We start from the raw sequence: 13971 nt of genomic DNA, 5'->3' as shown, positions 1-13971 counted from the left end.
ATGTGTGTGTTTGTTTGTTTGTTCATTTGTTTGCTTGTTACAGACTTCTTTCAAACATTTGCTATATGAATTTGCCCCGGGGAATTTGCCCAGCATAACCGTAGTTGAGTGAGACGTTTACAAAACATGTCATGTTTCACCCGTTTCTGAACATTTCATCAGCCCTATTAAAATCGGAGCAAAACCTCTATATACACATGCATAAAGGTTGACGGATCCCTAACCCATTGAATGTAGAGGTCGCTTGCACTACAGGCTATAAATCTAGTTACGTTGGTATCCAAATTCATGTCGAACGCCTTTCCAATAAATGGATGTAGTGGAATGAGCTCTAGTGAGTGTACGGTACCATACAGGGTCCAGGCTTACTGGCAAAGCCTACGCACGGAAAACGGGGAGTACCCAAACAAAAAGGTATTATTTAATAAGGGAGTAATTATTTAAAATGGGTATATATTTGTGAAAAGCGGGAGAAAGGTAAATATGGGGAACTATTTGCAAAAAGGAAACTATTTGCAAAAAAGGGGGATATTAACAAGGGGGAACTATTTGTTAGAAGGGGGAACTATTTACAAAAAGGAGGAAAGTAAAAAGGGGGAACTATTTGTAATAAAAGGGGAAATTAAAAAGGGGAACAACTATCTACAAAAAGGTGGAACTAAAGTTACAAAAAGGGGGAAAGTAAAAAGGGGGAGCTATTTGTAAAAGGAGGAACTATTTAAAAAAGGGGGAAAATTAAAAAGGGGAACAACTATCTACAAAAAGGTGGAACTATTTACAAAAAGGGGGAAAGTAAAAAGGGGGAGCTATTTGTAAAAGGGGGAACTATTTTTAAAAAGGGGGAATTAAATAGGGGAATTATTTGTAAAAAGGGGAACTATTTACAAAAGGGGAACTATTTACTAAAAGGGGGGAGTATCTGCAAAACGGGGTGGGGTAATTAAAAATCGGGGAATAAATAATAAAAGGGGGGATTTGGCGGAGATCAGACACCGTAGAACTGCGCGTGAAGCCACGATTAAGTTGCACTCCCCTGATTTCTCGAAGTCTTCATTATAACGAGGATGATCATTGTGGCAAAAGCAGAGAGTACCATAATTCAAGTGAAATGTTTATTACAAAGTGCGTGTCACTAGGCTATCTTGTATTGGTAATGCACGCCTCTTTTTTGTTCACTTCTTATGGGCGGTAAAAGAGCAAAGAAACATAACCCGTAAAAGCAAAGAAAAGAGACCATAGTTGGCCTGTAAAAGAGCAAAGAAAAAGGAGACCTTAGTGAGCATGTATAAGAAAAAAAGCTTAATGAACAAAGAACAAAAGGGACCTCGGATCGCGGAGGGCCCGTAAAAAGCAAGGAAAAGATACCTTATGCCTAATGGACAAGAAAAGAGAGCTTAGTTGGCACGTATGGTAAAGCAACGAAAAGATGTTTTAATTTCGCTGTATCTTTTCTTTCCTTTTTTTACCGGGCCCTGAGGTCCCTTTTCTTTGCTTTACATTTTACAGGCCCCCTAGCACCCCTGGCCCGGGGGTAACACTCCCCGTTGTCGGCGGCACTGCTCACAAATAACAGCTAGCCGCTAATACTCACGATAACAAATCACGATTATTGCTGCAGTGCACTGCCCGGGCTCCAGTGTTGTCACAAGTTCACGGCTGGTATGTTCCGCTTCGGTGCGTACTGTTCTACGGGGATACATGAACACTAGCTATGGCCCTGACCAAGCAGTGTGTTTAATTTAGTCATTGGCATTATTCATTATGACACACGCATCACCATATGACTAAAGTAAAACATCTTCGGGTGGGCCCTCGGTGAGTGGGTGGGGGTCAAAAAGGTCACACAGGGGTCATAATGTTTCATAAACGATAAACGTGTTTTCAACTTAAAATGCTACTTCTCCTGCAAATTATGAAAGGTAGTGACGCCACTTGCACACATGGATTGTTAATACCCAGTGTATATGGGGTGTACACGTATTTGGGGTCAAAGGTCATTAAGGGGTCACATCCGGTATCAAACGAAATACCTTTAAAATGCTTCTTCTCCCGCAAATTACGTAGGACAGTGACCCCACTTGCACACATGCATTGCTATTACCCAATATCTATGATGTGTACACAGATTTAGGCTCAAAGGTCATTACGGGGTCACTTCCGGTATAAAACGGAATACCTTCAAAAATTTTATTAGCTAATAAAAGCATAGGACAGTAATGGTATGTTTACACATGAATTGTGGTTACCCAGTTTTAAATGTGATATTTTTATTAGGGTCAGAGTAACGCCACTTGCACTCACGCATTGTAATCATCCAATGTCTATAATTGTAAATAAAAATGTGGTCAAAGGTCATTAAGGGGTCACTTCCGGTGTTCAACAAAATAGCTTCAACAGTTTTATTAACCAAGAAACACATAGTACAGTGACGGTATTAATATAACCCTAATTTCAAATCTAACCACAGCAGTGACGGAGGGACATGGAAATATAGGGAGTGGATGAGCATTAAAAAAAGATCAAAATGATCCAATTGCAATGAAAATGGTCTCAAATTATGCGTCTTGCGCGTGGCTCCCGGCGGAATATAAAACTACAGGCTCTTTTCTAATACTTGAAAAAAATAAACTGGGTCGCCAATGGTCTCTATATATTTGACTTTTATACGGTTCATATTTCATAATTGTACACCGTCATGACCGTTAGATTTGTTACGAATATGCTTGCTAACATGTCGAATTTCTGGTTTTAAAGGTTTTTTTTTATTATTATTAAAGAAACACACCGTGTATAACAGGAATTTTATCTTTGAATTGATATGCAGTATAGAATTTTATTGACCATTCAAAAGAAAGATTAATAAAAAGCTAGCTTACCTCTTACAAAACCCGAATAATATTAACGTAATCGTATATTTTTGAAAATACATCAAGTTACCGCCGGTCAGTTTTTTGTCACATTGCCGAAGTCGTTAGGAACCTCGGTGTAGAGTATTATAGTCAACCTTCACCTTAATTCAAAGTCTCGGTTAATTTTTAAATTCTTTGGTGCTCCTGACTTCTTGATGAGATGAGACCTCTTCGGTAAATCATGAAAGCCTTTATGTTTGCATCGATGACACATTTACTGCGCAATTTATTGATACGTAGACCTATACATCTTCATATTGCGCACGTTGGACATTATTGAATTACGCAGTCAAGATAATGCTCATCGATGAATTGGCCTTTTCGGTATATCCCATAATTCCTTGCGGTTATATATGTACCCCAAATGTCGTCATTTGACATCACGCCGATGCACACATCGTTTAACGAACAACGTTACTGCTCATTGCAGGTCGGCGTGACGTCAAATGACGACATCTCGGGTCTAACGCAAGGAACTTATTTACCGAAAAGGTCAACTGTTACAGGCTTTCAGGATATAACAATAGGGCGACTTAGGACTTTTCAAGGAACTAATCGGCGGTAACTCATGGCATGGGCTATACCGGTTAAAATCCATACATCTGATACATCATAGACATAACCTTAATCTCTACAGGGGTGTAGATTTCAAATGGAGTCTTCCATTCAGGTAACCCCATTTGAAATTCAGATCCCCTGTGTGGAAGCGTAATGCGGTGTCTTCCATATGGGGTGTATGGATTTCAACTGGAACTGTCAGCGATTTACTCCACTGAGTGTGGCGCTCTAGATAAATACAGCCTAAACTAATTTTCATTACAGCAGTGCAATTGAAAAAATTCTCTTTCTATATTTTATTATGTTAGGTATACGGGTGGTATACCACCAGCTATGTGAAGAGGAGGGGGTTGGGGGTGCGGGTGGTATACCACCAGTCAAGTGGAGGCGAGGGTGGGGATACGGGTGGTACACCACCAGTCATGAGGAGGGGAGGGAGTTGGGAGTCCGGGTGGTATACCACCAGTCATGAGGATATGAGGGGTGGGGATACGGGTGGTACACCACCAGCCATGAGGAGGGGAGGGAAGGGATTGGGAGTCCGGATGGTATACCAGACAGTGTCGACAGCGTCTAAATAAATACTTTTTCCCTGAAATGAATCACGTCCTAATACTCCTTTGGTGAGTAACGGGCGATTGGTATTTCACTAATAAGAGACCTCGCCTTTCCGGACCCACGAAAAGGAGTCCTATCTGATTGGCTAGAAACCGATCGCTAGATCGCTCAGTGACGAGTGAGATAAAGAAAGTTTTATAGCTATTCACTGTGATGTATTGTATTATAGATTTGTGATTTAATATTCTATAGCCAGTGTACAGCACCGTGGTCTTAGCTGAATGGGCTTTTTTTTTTTTTTCATAAATAATTTTCTCAAAGTTTAATATATCACAATTTTGATGCACGATTTAAAATCTTTACGCTGAAAATGCAGTAAAATATGTCTACACCAAACAGCTATCCCCGCTTATTAGTGTGTTGCATTTCCAGTTAGTGTATTGGAAACAAATCCTGCGTTTTACCTGACAACAAATCAAATTTTCTTGTAATAGCAACACCATATGGGGTACTGAGCATGTACAGATTGCATAAACGTGTATGAATGGAAACGCTGCGGTATCTCATATTGTGCAATTGATATGCTTAGCCTGAGTCGCTCGGCCTATCTCGAACAAATTCGCCATGCGTAGCTTTTGAAGAAAGAGAGGACTCGCCGTACTATCCACGGCAATTTTTGACACGAAGGTATAGGATGATGATGCTGTGTACCACCAGTCATACGGAGGGGAGGGTTGGAGATACGAGTGGTACACCACCAGCCATGAGGAGGGGATGGGGTTTGGTGGCCGCGTAGTATACCACCAGTCATGCGGAGGGAAGGGTGGGGTACGTGTGGTACACCACCAGCCATAGGAGGGGAGGGGGTTGGGAGTCCGGGTGGTATACCACCGGTCGTGAGGATGAACATTCACTCGGATATAAATGTAATAATTGTGCAAAAAAATCAGCTTCCTTAATTTAATTTTGAAAGAAAAAGTGCCGAATATATTTGGAAATAGTTCTAAACTAATTCTATTATTTGGAAATTAAAAGTATTTTAATTAAATTGTTTACGAATATCTGAAATGATTTATTTGATGTCGAACACTTTTAACTAGTATCATCTTATTTTCATATAGTTCTAACGAGCGTTTGTTGACAAATAGGTATTTGCAAACGAATGGCGATCGATTACTGTTCGCCAACAATTCGGTGGTGAATAGAACTGATAATATTCGTCAATACACTAAAAATGACTTGAAACATTGAATAATGAATACTAATTGAGAGTTTTCGATATTGATTATTCGCCGTCGATAAATCGACCCTTAAGATGTTGTTACTGGTCGGATCTTCATCTCCGTGCGTTTCAGGGATTCCTCGTTACCTCTAAATGTCATCCAAAATATACCTTTATACCTTCTATTGTCTCCGTAGACTCCGTTGAGGTTAGAATGACCGCACTTTTTGTACCACCAAGCACCGGTACGGATGACAGCACAATCTCTACTGTCACTGCCATCATTGTCTTCATCTTTTGTTGAAAATTGGTATTGATCTTGCGTACCTAAGGAATCACCTGGTGGTACAAATAGCATAAATAGAGTCAGTGCAGTGGCATCAGCAGGTTTAAAAAAGGGGGTTCAAATATCAGTCCCAGAACAACGCCAAATATGGATTAAAAGACCTTTGACCTTGGATGTACAACAGCATGTTATGATCTAATGGGAAACTGTGCACATCAACAAACACCATTTCTATCAAAAAGGCAACGGCCGATATAATTTGAAACCACATAAATTACTAGAGTTGGTTCTTCTCTTGGATTTGGACCAAGCTTTAGAATATCGACTGTTGCGTTTTGAAATAAAACAAACCAGAAATTTATCACCCATTGTAAAGATATGGCACATGTACCGAATACATGTACATACATTGGCTGACCTTGTGGATTTCCTGGCCCAGCCATGCTAACCACATAAGGAGATTATACGATTAACCTAGTGCAGCTATTGTCATAGCAGGGTATTATTATGTAATACTCCTGATCCATATTTGGCACTCTCTTGGACTGAATATTTCCGAATCGCTTTGCTCCCCGTAGTAGGTAAACCCAAACTTTTTCCCATTAGGTACATTTCCCGACATACCAGCACGCCAATGAATAGAGTATGCATGCAGTAGTCGATGACGTGAAACCACAAAATTAATTATGTATGATGTGGGTAGAACAAAGAGTAACTACCATGTTTGCGCGTCTCTCATTTAGGGTGCACCATTTGATTTGTATGGGGTGACATGGGATTTGTTTTAAATAAAACTTCGCCCACTAGTGAGACGAAAATAAAAGTGTGCCCACTATTGAGACGAAAAAATCCCCTCACTAAAAGAATCAAATGGCGCGTCCCTTAGTATGTTTATATCGGGAGCAGATGTACGGTACTTTGGCGTATAAATTCTGCCCGGTCAAAATTTGTCCGGAGACGTGACTTGCTCACTATAATTAAACATTAACCGTAACGGATATCTTTAAATCGCTTAACACAAAAAATCACGGGCCCTTTATATAACCAATATAAGACCTGACCATAATGAAGTTGTTGAATTTCATATAGAAATAGTATTAAAAAAAGAAATCGTAATGAATTATTACATACCAGCAGCGCCAAAATCATGAAAATATGCTACTAGGTGTATATTCGATTCGAAGAATTACTTTTAGTCTGAAAAGTTTACATGGTCCTAAATAGCTCATTGAGCAAGTGCACAAGTTTATACGACGCGAAGGGTCACGTGCTTTTTCAGTCAATTTATTGTCAGATTGATTGATCAATTCTTTAATTGGTTATTGATTGTCTCACCCGGATAACGCGATCAATAGATCTATTTCAATTAATTGATTAGCAGCTGATTGATCGATTGAATAAATGACTTATTGATCGCTTGAATTACCTGCAGTTCCATCATACCCATCAACAGTCAGCTTGTAATTGGCGTTCTCATCTCCGATAAGGAATTCGCTGTAAAGAGCATAGGCGCTATTTCCGTTATTGGCTTCCATGTCTACACGCAGCTCGTAGGTGCCTTGGTTTGTTATTGCAAATATGCTATCATTTCCGAGCCAAAACTCTGAGTCTCTGTCTCCGAATCCTTGCTTGTATGAATTCCAGTCGCGGAAAAAGTTCACGGTACCATCCTTTCGACGTTGAAAAACCTATAAAGAGATGTTGTTTTTGTGTTATAGGCCTAAAAATATTAAGTTTTGCCTAGTTCATACTGCAGTTACTGTCCGTTTTCCTATACACAATACACAGTGCTCTTTCCCATTGACGCGTAACCTCTACAAATAGCCTACGTTAAAAGTATGGGGATATGCCTAGTTAACGTCGCTGTGTGAAAAATAACCGGCCAATATTAAAAGTACTCTTCTAAAGTTCTAGAAAATATAGTTTTGTAACATGTCCTAAATTTTTAGCTGATTTAGATTTAGATGTTTGGAAAGTTCTCTTCTAAAATAGACAATACAGTTTTGTATGTCCTAAATTTTAGCTAATTTAGATGTTTGGAAATTTAGGAAGGATATGTAAACGACAGATAACACCAAAAATATGAAGAAATTGTTTCCAAACCGTGTTAAGTCTGCAAACCACCATGTTTCTCATTTTCAAGAACGCTGGTTAACAATAAGCACGTATTGTATCATTTCGTAAACAAAGACCACACACAATTGTTCTCTAGCGCTCGCTTTATAATCGTTCACCCAACTGAAAGTATAATCCCAGCTCATTGCTCCATTGTACGTGTAAAGCAGACACATATGTTGTGTGTATTTAACCAGAGAAGATATGATTTAATCAGTTGAGCTGTTTTCAATGAGTGTTATCTTGGTTTAATAGCTTTTAATGGGGTTTAAGTCCTGCAAAGGTCGAGTTGAATTCTACTGTAGACATGACTGCATCATGTTTTGGGCCAGACTTTATGTCAGGAACGGCACAAACTGGTTGTGTATGAGATTAGCACGGGTTTGCACAATAATTTATTAATTTATTAATAATCACACATATATAATAATATATTGTACTGTGTACTGTGTGCGTGGAATGTCCTCAAACTAGCTCCGTAGTGTTTCGGGCCTGATTTTCCCTATAAGTAGCAGGAATTACTCCATATGACTGCTTCGGTGATTCCAGTAATTAGGGGTCCAATCTATGGTATCTTGTCACAAAAAAATTGTATTGAGAGGGAGTACACAAATTACTTCGAATATTCAATTATTTATTTATTTATTTATTTATTTATTTATTTATTTATTTATTTATTTATTTATTTATTTATTTATTTATTTATTTATTTATTTATTTCAATTCTTTATATATTTATCTGGTTAGTTCATCTTACCAGCCATCCACCGCCATCAGTCACCATGTCACAGTAAACTTCAATTGGTCCTTGGGATGCTGGGTAAATAGTGTATACACCACTCGTATCGAAACCGGCTTGTTGAATATCGAAGCAGTCTCGAGGTTCAACTGTATGGATATGTGTATACAACATTAACACTAGCAGAAGATATTTGTTATTAGCGTTACGGGCGCCCCGAGCCCGGTATCTCGTGATCTGTGGATATGTGGGGTAATTTTGGGGCATGTAATTTTTGGCCTAATTACATTTAAGCACATTCCCTGATCGGGATCCCTGTGGGCATTGCATGCACCATATTTTATGTCCAAATTTTCTAGGTTTACTTGAAATTCCATTGTTAGATAACCCTTGCATTAAACCACCCACCTAAAAGCGGAAAAATGGGGACCAGACAGAGGGGGAGAAAAGAGGGAAAGAATGGAAAGGAGAGGGAAAGAGAAAAGGGAACGGAGGAGAGAGGGCGTAAGAATAGGCAAGATACTGACGGTTTCCCCCCCCCCCCGGAATGACAATGCTGGCTACACGCCTGTATGCCCGGCTCAATTTTCACAAGCACCTCGAATTTGACACGAATATCTCTTCTAATCTGACAATATCTTCTCAATCCTTTGTCTTGTCATAATTTTTAGTTAGTGAAATGGCGCAAAAAAACACAAAGAAAGCTTATTCTTTCCCTTACTTGTGTCACATGTGTCTCCAGTGTATCCAGTAGCACATGCACAGGTAAAAGAACCTGTTCCATCTGTACAAGAGCCTCCATTTTGACATGGGTTAGAACAGTGTGGATGAGAACATCTTATGTTGCAAAAATTGATATCTGAAAATCAATTATAATTGAAAAACTATTCATTGTTTTAATAGGCGGCGTAAACTGCGCATCTGCCCTACGCTACTCTTTTAAGGCTAGCAACTATCTTAAACTGTTGCCATTTGGTAGTTCACAGCATTTTGTGAATGGCAGTGAGCTTTGGCAAAATTGCATTGATCATTTCATAGCGAGTGTGTAGAAAAATTCAAATATCACAGATATACTTTTGGTGTTGTAGTTCTTGAGTTATGTTGTAAACAGGGCTGAAACAACAATACTTTTGTAAAACGTGCATAACCCATTAACAACAATAAATCACGCAAGTTTTCAAAGTATATGATTTGTAGAATGAACTTTGGTAAAACATCAAAGTGTTATCTTTTAATAATATATTGATTTAGATAATGAAAAACAAAGCATATGAAAGCCAATGAAAATGTTTTGGCTGCTTCGACCAACAATAGCTAATCTACCCTTAACGCTCTATCATAACATATCACAGCCACGTGCGAAAAAAGGTGAAAACTTCATAGGGATGCACTGTCGCACCCCAACGGATTAAGACTACTTAGCTGCTGCTGGCCCTCACAGATGAAAGCCAACATAAGGCAAAGCAACGCAGCAACCCGCATGTTGAAAACGTCCATTTGTACATAATTGGTTGAAGAAAATCCATATCCTAAACCAATAGGGTTACACTACCAAAAGGGTTCCACTCTTCCCCCTCTTTTAAATAGAAATATATGCCACTGACCTGACTGCGGGCCTGACTGCTGCTTGCCGGCCTGCTTGCCATCACAGATCAATGCCACCACAAGGCAAATCAACGCAATGTTGAAGACGCCCATCTATAAAGCAATAAGAAAAATTATTCATGCAAAATCGATTCCGGAATAGTGTTTTTCTTATATTTTACTACAGGCTTCTGTATCAAAATATAGCTTCTAAAATAATGTTCATACCTTAAAAACCATCGCCTGTTATTAAAAAAATTATTTTGTTGAAACTCTTTCAAAAATCGTCCATTGATCTTTTTACATGATGTTCAGGTCGTTGCATGTATGTTAAAATGTTATGCTTGGATATGCATTTTAACCACAAACTTACATTATTGCTTGGATATCGAATTACGCTTGCCCTCCCTAAAAACACAGAAACTGTGAAATGGAAGCACTAAACTAAAACACAGTCACACTGTAGCAGCACCAGATTTTTTTTCCAACGGAGCAGGGAAAAGAGCAAGGGTGGGTGGTCAAATTTAATTCATGGCACATCTGAACATCAAATTTTACGTTTTTGCTCAAAATGGTGAAATTGCCAGTGATTTGTTATGCATTAGATATGCATAACCATTATGTTATCTATTGGCGTATAACATGCCAAAGAAATTAGGGTCAGCCAGTCGGCATTATTTTTAAACTAATATATACTGATTTGTGTCTAAAGGGAGCAATGTTTCAGTTGTAGGATATGCTAGAGATACACACAATTTGGAATGCCTCCTCATATCAAAAAGCACCTCCTCATATCAAGATATACACACAATTATGCATTAACCATCACCATCGGTTTACGGCAACAAATAATTTTGCATGCTTTATATAGTGTTCTAGTTTGGTCTCATAAATGGGAAAATACCAACCACAAAGAGTTCACGAAAATCATTCAGAATAGTTAACTTTAATAGTTTCAGAACATAAAACAATGCATGGGTGATTTTTCTAACAACACTTGATTTTTGAGCAATATCTTCTATGTATTTCCGCCTTTTTCTTAGTCGTGCAAGTTTTCAAACCTATTGACTTAAAATATCCATCACCATGATCGCTCCCCATACTTGATAAGTCATCATCCAACATACTTAAGTTCGTTCTTATAATGTTCAAAAACAGTTTTTCTCCTGAGTAGAGTTTAAGTAACGTATATTTTAAGTAAAATAGCCTACACATAACTCCGAAGTTATTTTAATAAAATAAAAGTCATTTCAGACTAAACGAGTCTGAATCCCTCCAAATACGGTGTGATACTATGAGCGACTCGAACATGATATTTTGAACACTTTAGCGGAAAATATGCTTAATATAAACTTCCAGAACTGCGAGTAAATTTTATTTCCAGGGAGGGGAGCAGACAACTAAAATATGGATATCAAGTTATTTTTTCGTAATAAACTTAGGTTAAATTTGCAACGTATATAGATACGCTTTAATAAAGATCTGAACATCTTATATCTTCTGTGTTTGCATTTTATTTTTTATTTATTTATTTATTTATTTTTGTTTATTTTTTGCATTTCAAAATTTGTAAATGTTATAATGTGATATTTCACCAGAATACAATAATAATAAGACCTGCAGTTTAATTTGTTTTACTTGCTTGACTCCCTCGCATACCCCAAAGAAGGAATCGAATGCTTCTTTAGGCATCATTGGGCAATATGGACAACGACCAGGAAACGGTTATTTTGATTAAAATATTGGTACAGAAGTATAGTTGCCTAAAACGATTGTTCAGATTATCAGATATTATGGACCCTCTGTGATTTCTGAGTTGCAAGTGAATCCATTTGAGGATGTTTTAATACATACTCAATAAATCACTTATATACAGAAACAAATGGTATACAGTAATTGACAAAAGTTTAAATTAATTATTTTCACCTTTCTACCATGATTTTACCTACAAACGTGTATTATCCAATTATAAAAAATAATATTCTGGAGAAGGATGGGATATTCTCATGATGAGTTCTGTACAAAAAAGTACCCCGAATTTTTTTTAATAAACTACGACAAAATCCTTGTTTTTCATCTATAACATACAGCTACACTGTTCTATTGAAGCAACGAAAAAGGCATAATTATAAGACAAAGAAACAAAACAGCACGTTGCAACTGGAAAGAAAACCAGCAAGGTACACTAAATAAAAATACAGACTAGACAATACGTAACAGGGGGACAAAACAGTAAATGTAGGGATTAGAAGTCTAGGTAAAGTTCGATAGCCAAAATTGACCAGTTCCAAGGCTCACAGAAATGCTAAACCTGCAAAAACAACATAGATCAATGGGATTACAAAAGTGCACTAGCACAAGTGATGAAAATCACTGTGCACATAAGCAGACACGATAAACCAAACAACCAATGTTAAAACACAAAAAACAAAAACAAAAAAAGAACCCAAAACATGGCGGATATGTGCCCAAAGAAGTGTTAGGAAAACAGTACAAAAGTACACTGGAAGTGATGAAAATCGCTGTGCTCATAGCAGACAAACAAAACATAACAAACAACCGACGTTTCGAGCAGATATACTGCTCTTCTTCAGGGACAGACAACAAAATATAAAGTCAAGCAGCGAAAACTACAAGCTGCAGTTTAAAAACAAATTCAAGTCAAAAACTGAAGGTAAGTTAAAATATAATTTAGTAGCAAACAAGACAACAAACTCAGTGTATAATAAGCTCTTAAAGCAAGTTGCACTTACCCTGCTAATGTCACTTCAACGTCAATGTGAAAAGTTGTGATGAGATGAGTTGTAGGCGAATACTTGATCAAGAGGAGATGCTTGATAACGTGTTGTTTGCAGGAAATCGTCGGCGAGAGTAAATGGTGAGGAAACAACGCCAGTTGATATAAGCGAATTACAGTTCCAAGAAAAAATTAGCCTAATTACATACCCTGCAAAATCAGAGATTTGTAATAAAAAAAACCCGGGATTTAATCGCTAATTAGGTCTAATAACACGTATGCATTTACAAGTTACTAGGCGTTGGCAACATATAGCTGATAGTGAAAAGTAATATTTAATTTTGTGAAAAATATTTAAATTTGTTAAATATCGTATTGTACAACATAGCAATAACGATTTCTTTCTTTCTTTCTTTCTTTCTTTCTTTCTGTCTTTTCTTTTCTTTTCTTTTCTTTTCTATTTATTTATTTATTTATTTATTTATTTATTTATTTATTTATTTATTTATTTATTTATTTATTTATTTATTTATTTATTTATTTACTTATTTATTTATTTATTTATTTATTTATTTATTTATTTCGGTAACTTCCATTTGAAATAATCACTCCAGTTGTATGAAATAGGTATGATGTGGTCAAATTTGTTGCGAGTAAAGTGTAATTTACATCCGGAAAGTAACCATGCTTTTAACGTGTCCCAACATGCCCAAGATTGTCTCTGAACCCTGCGAGTTCATTTGCAGCGTGCCTGGTATTTATCTCAATTTGCATCGCCACCCTGGATTTTTTTTTATCATGAAAAAGATTCCCAGCTCCATATTTTATTCTAACTACCATGATTAATTGATTCAACTAAATTGTTAAAAGACAAAAGAAAAGGATGGTATATTGTGGTTGAATCTGAAATATTTTAAATTTATCGCCTGTCGGAATATTTTAATGCATTTATACGTACCAGTATTTACAATTCACTTCAACAAATTGCCGTGATTGATTAAACTAATTTGTTACAAAGATAATAAAAATCAAATTAATAGGATCCCAGCAAACACAAAACGTTTTCGACATCATTCGCAAAAGGTTATAAAAGGTTGTCAGAAACGTTTAAATGTCGGGTTATATAAAGGGTATATTAAGAGTATAAAACGTTTCCATAACCTTAAAAAATCTTTTTTGATAATCTACTGCTCAGCAAACAAAAAATGTTTTACAGAAAACTTTTAAATGTCGGGCTACATGAAGGGTATAAAAACGTTTTAA

At 37.1% G+C, this 13971-nt stretch overlaps 1 protein-coding gene and 1 long non-coding RNA gene across 2 annotated transcripts in view; one reads left to right on the top strand and one right to left on the bottom strand.

Moving 5' to 3' along the window:
- Positions 1 to 13971, top strand: part of LOC140145946 (uncharacterized) — a 40024-nt gene that overhangs the window by 6657 nt on the left and 19396 nt on the right. The gene's annotated exons all lie outside the window — the stretch shown is intronic.
- LOC140171300 (ryncolin-1-like) lies at positions 5336 to 9869 on the bottom strand. The gene is made up of 5 exons (XM_072194535.1): positions 9806 to 9869; positions 9109 to 9246; positions 8406 to 8536; positions 6960 to 7221; positions 5336 to 5586 (listed from the first exon to the last, which is right to left on the bottom strand). Exons 1-5 carry the CDS (start codon positions 9867 to 9869, stop codon positions 5336 to 5338), a joined length of 846 nt encoding a protein of 281 aa, XP_072050636.1.

Source organism: Amphiura filiformis, chromosome 2, assembly GCF_039555335.1.
Source record: "Amphiura filiformis chromosome 2, Afil_fr2py, whole genome shotgun sequence".
NCBI classification, from domain to species: domain Eukaryota; kingdom Metazoa; phylum Echinodermata; class Ophiuroidea; order Amphilepidida; family Amphiuridae; genus Amphiura; species Amphiura filiformis.
Note: the sequence above shows the minus strand (reverse complement) of the source record. Positions and strands in the feature narration are given on the sequence as shown.

Bases quoted from the DNA above. Each gene is read 5' to 3' on its own strand.
- LOC140171300 (XM_072194535.1), bottom strand. From the start codon at position 9,869: ATGCGGGTTGCTGCGTTGCTTTGCCTTATGTTGGCTTTCATCTGTGAG. The intron at 9,247-9,805 runs GTAGTCTTAATC...ATTGATTTTCAG, and splicing joins TGAGGGCCAGCAGCAGCTAA to ATATCAATTTTTGCAACATA. The intron at 7,222-8,405 runs GTAAGATGAACT...ATCTCTTTATAG, and splicing joins CTGATGGCGGTGGATGGCTG to GTTTTTCAACGTCGAAAGGA.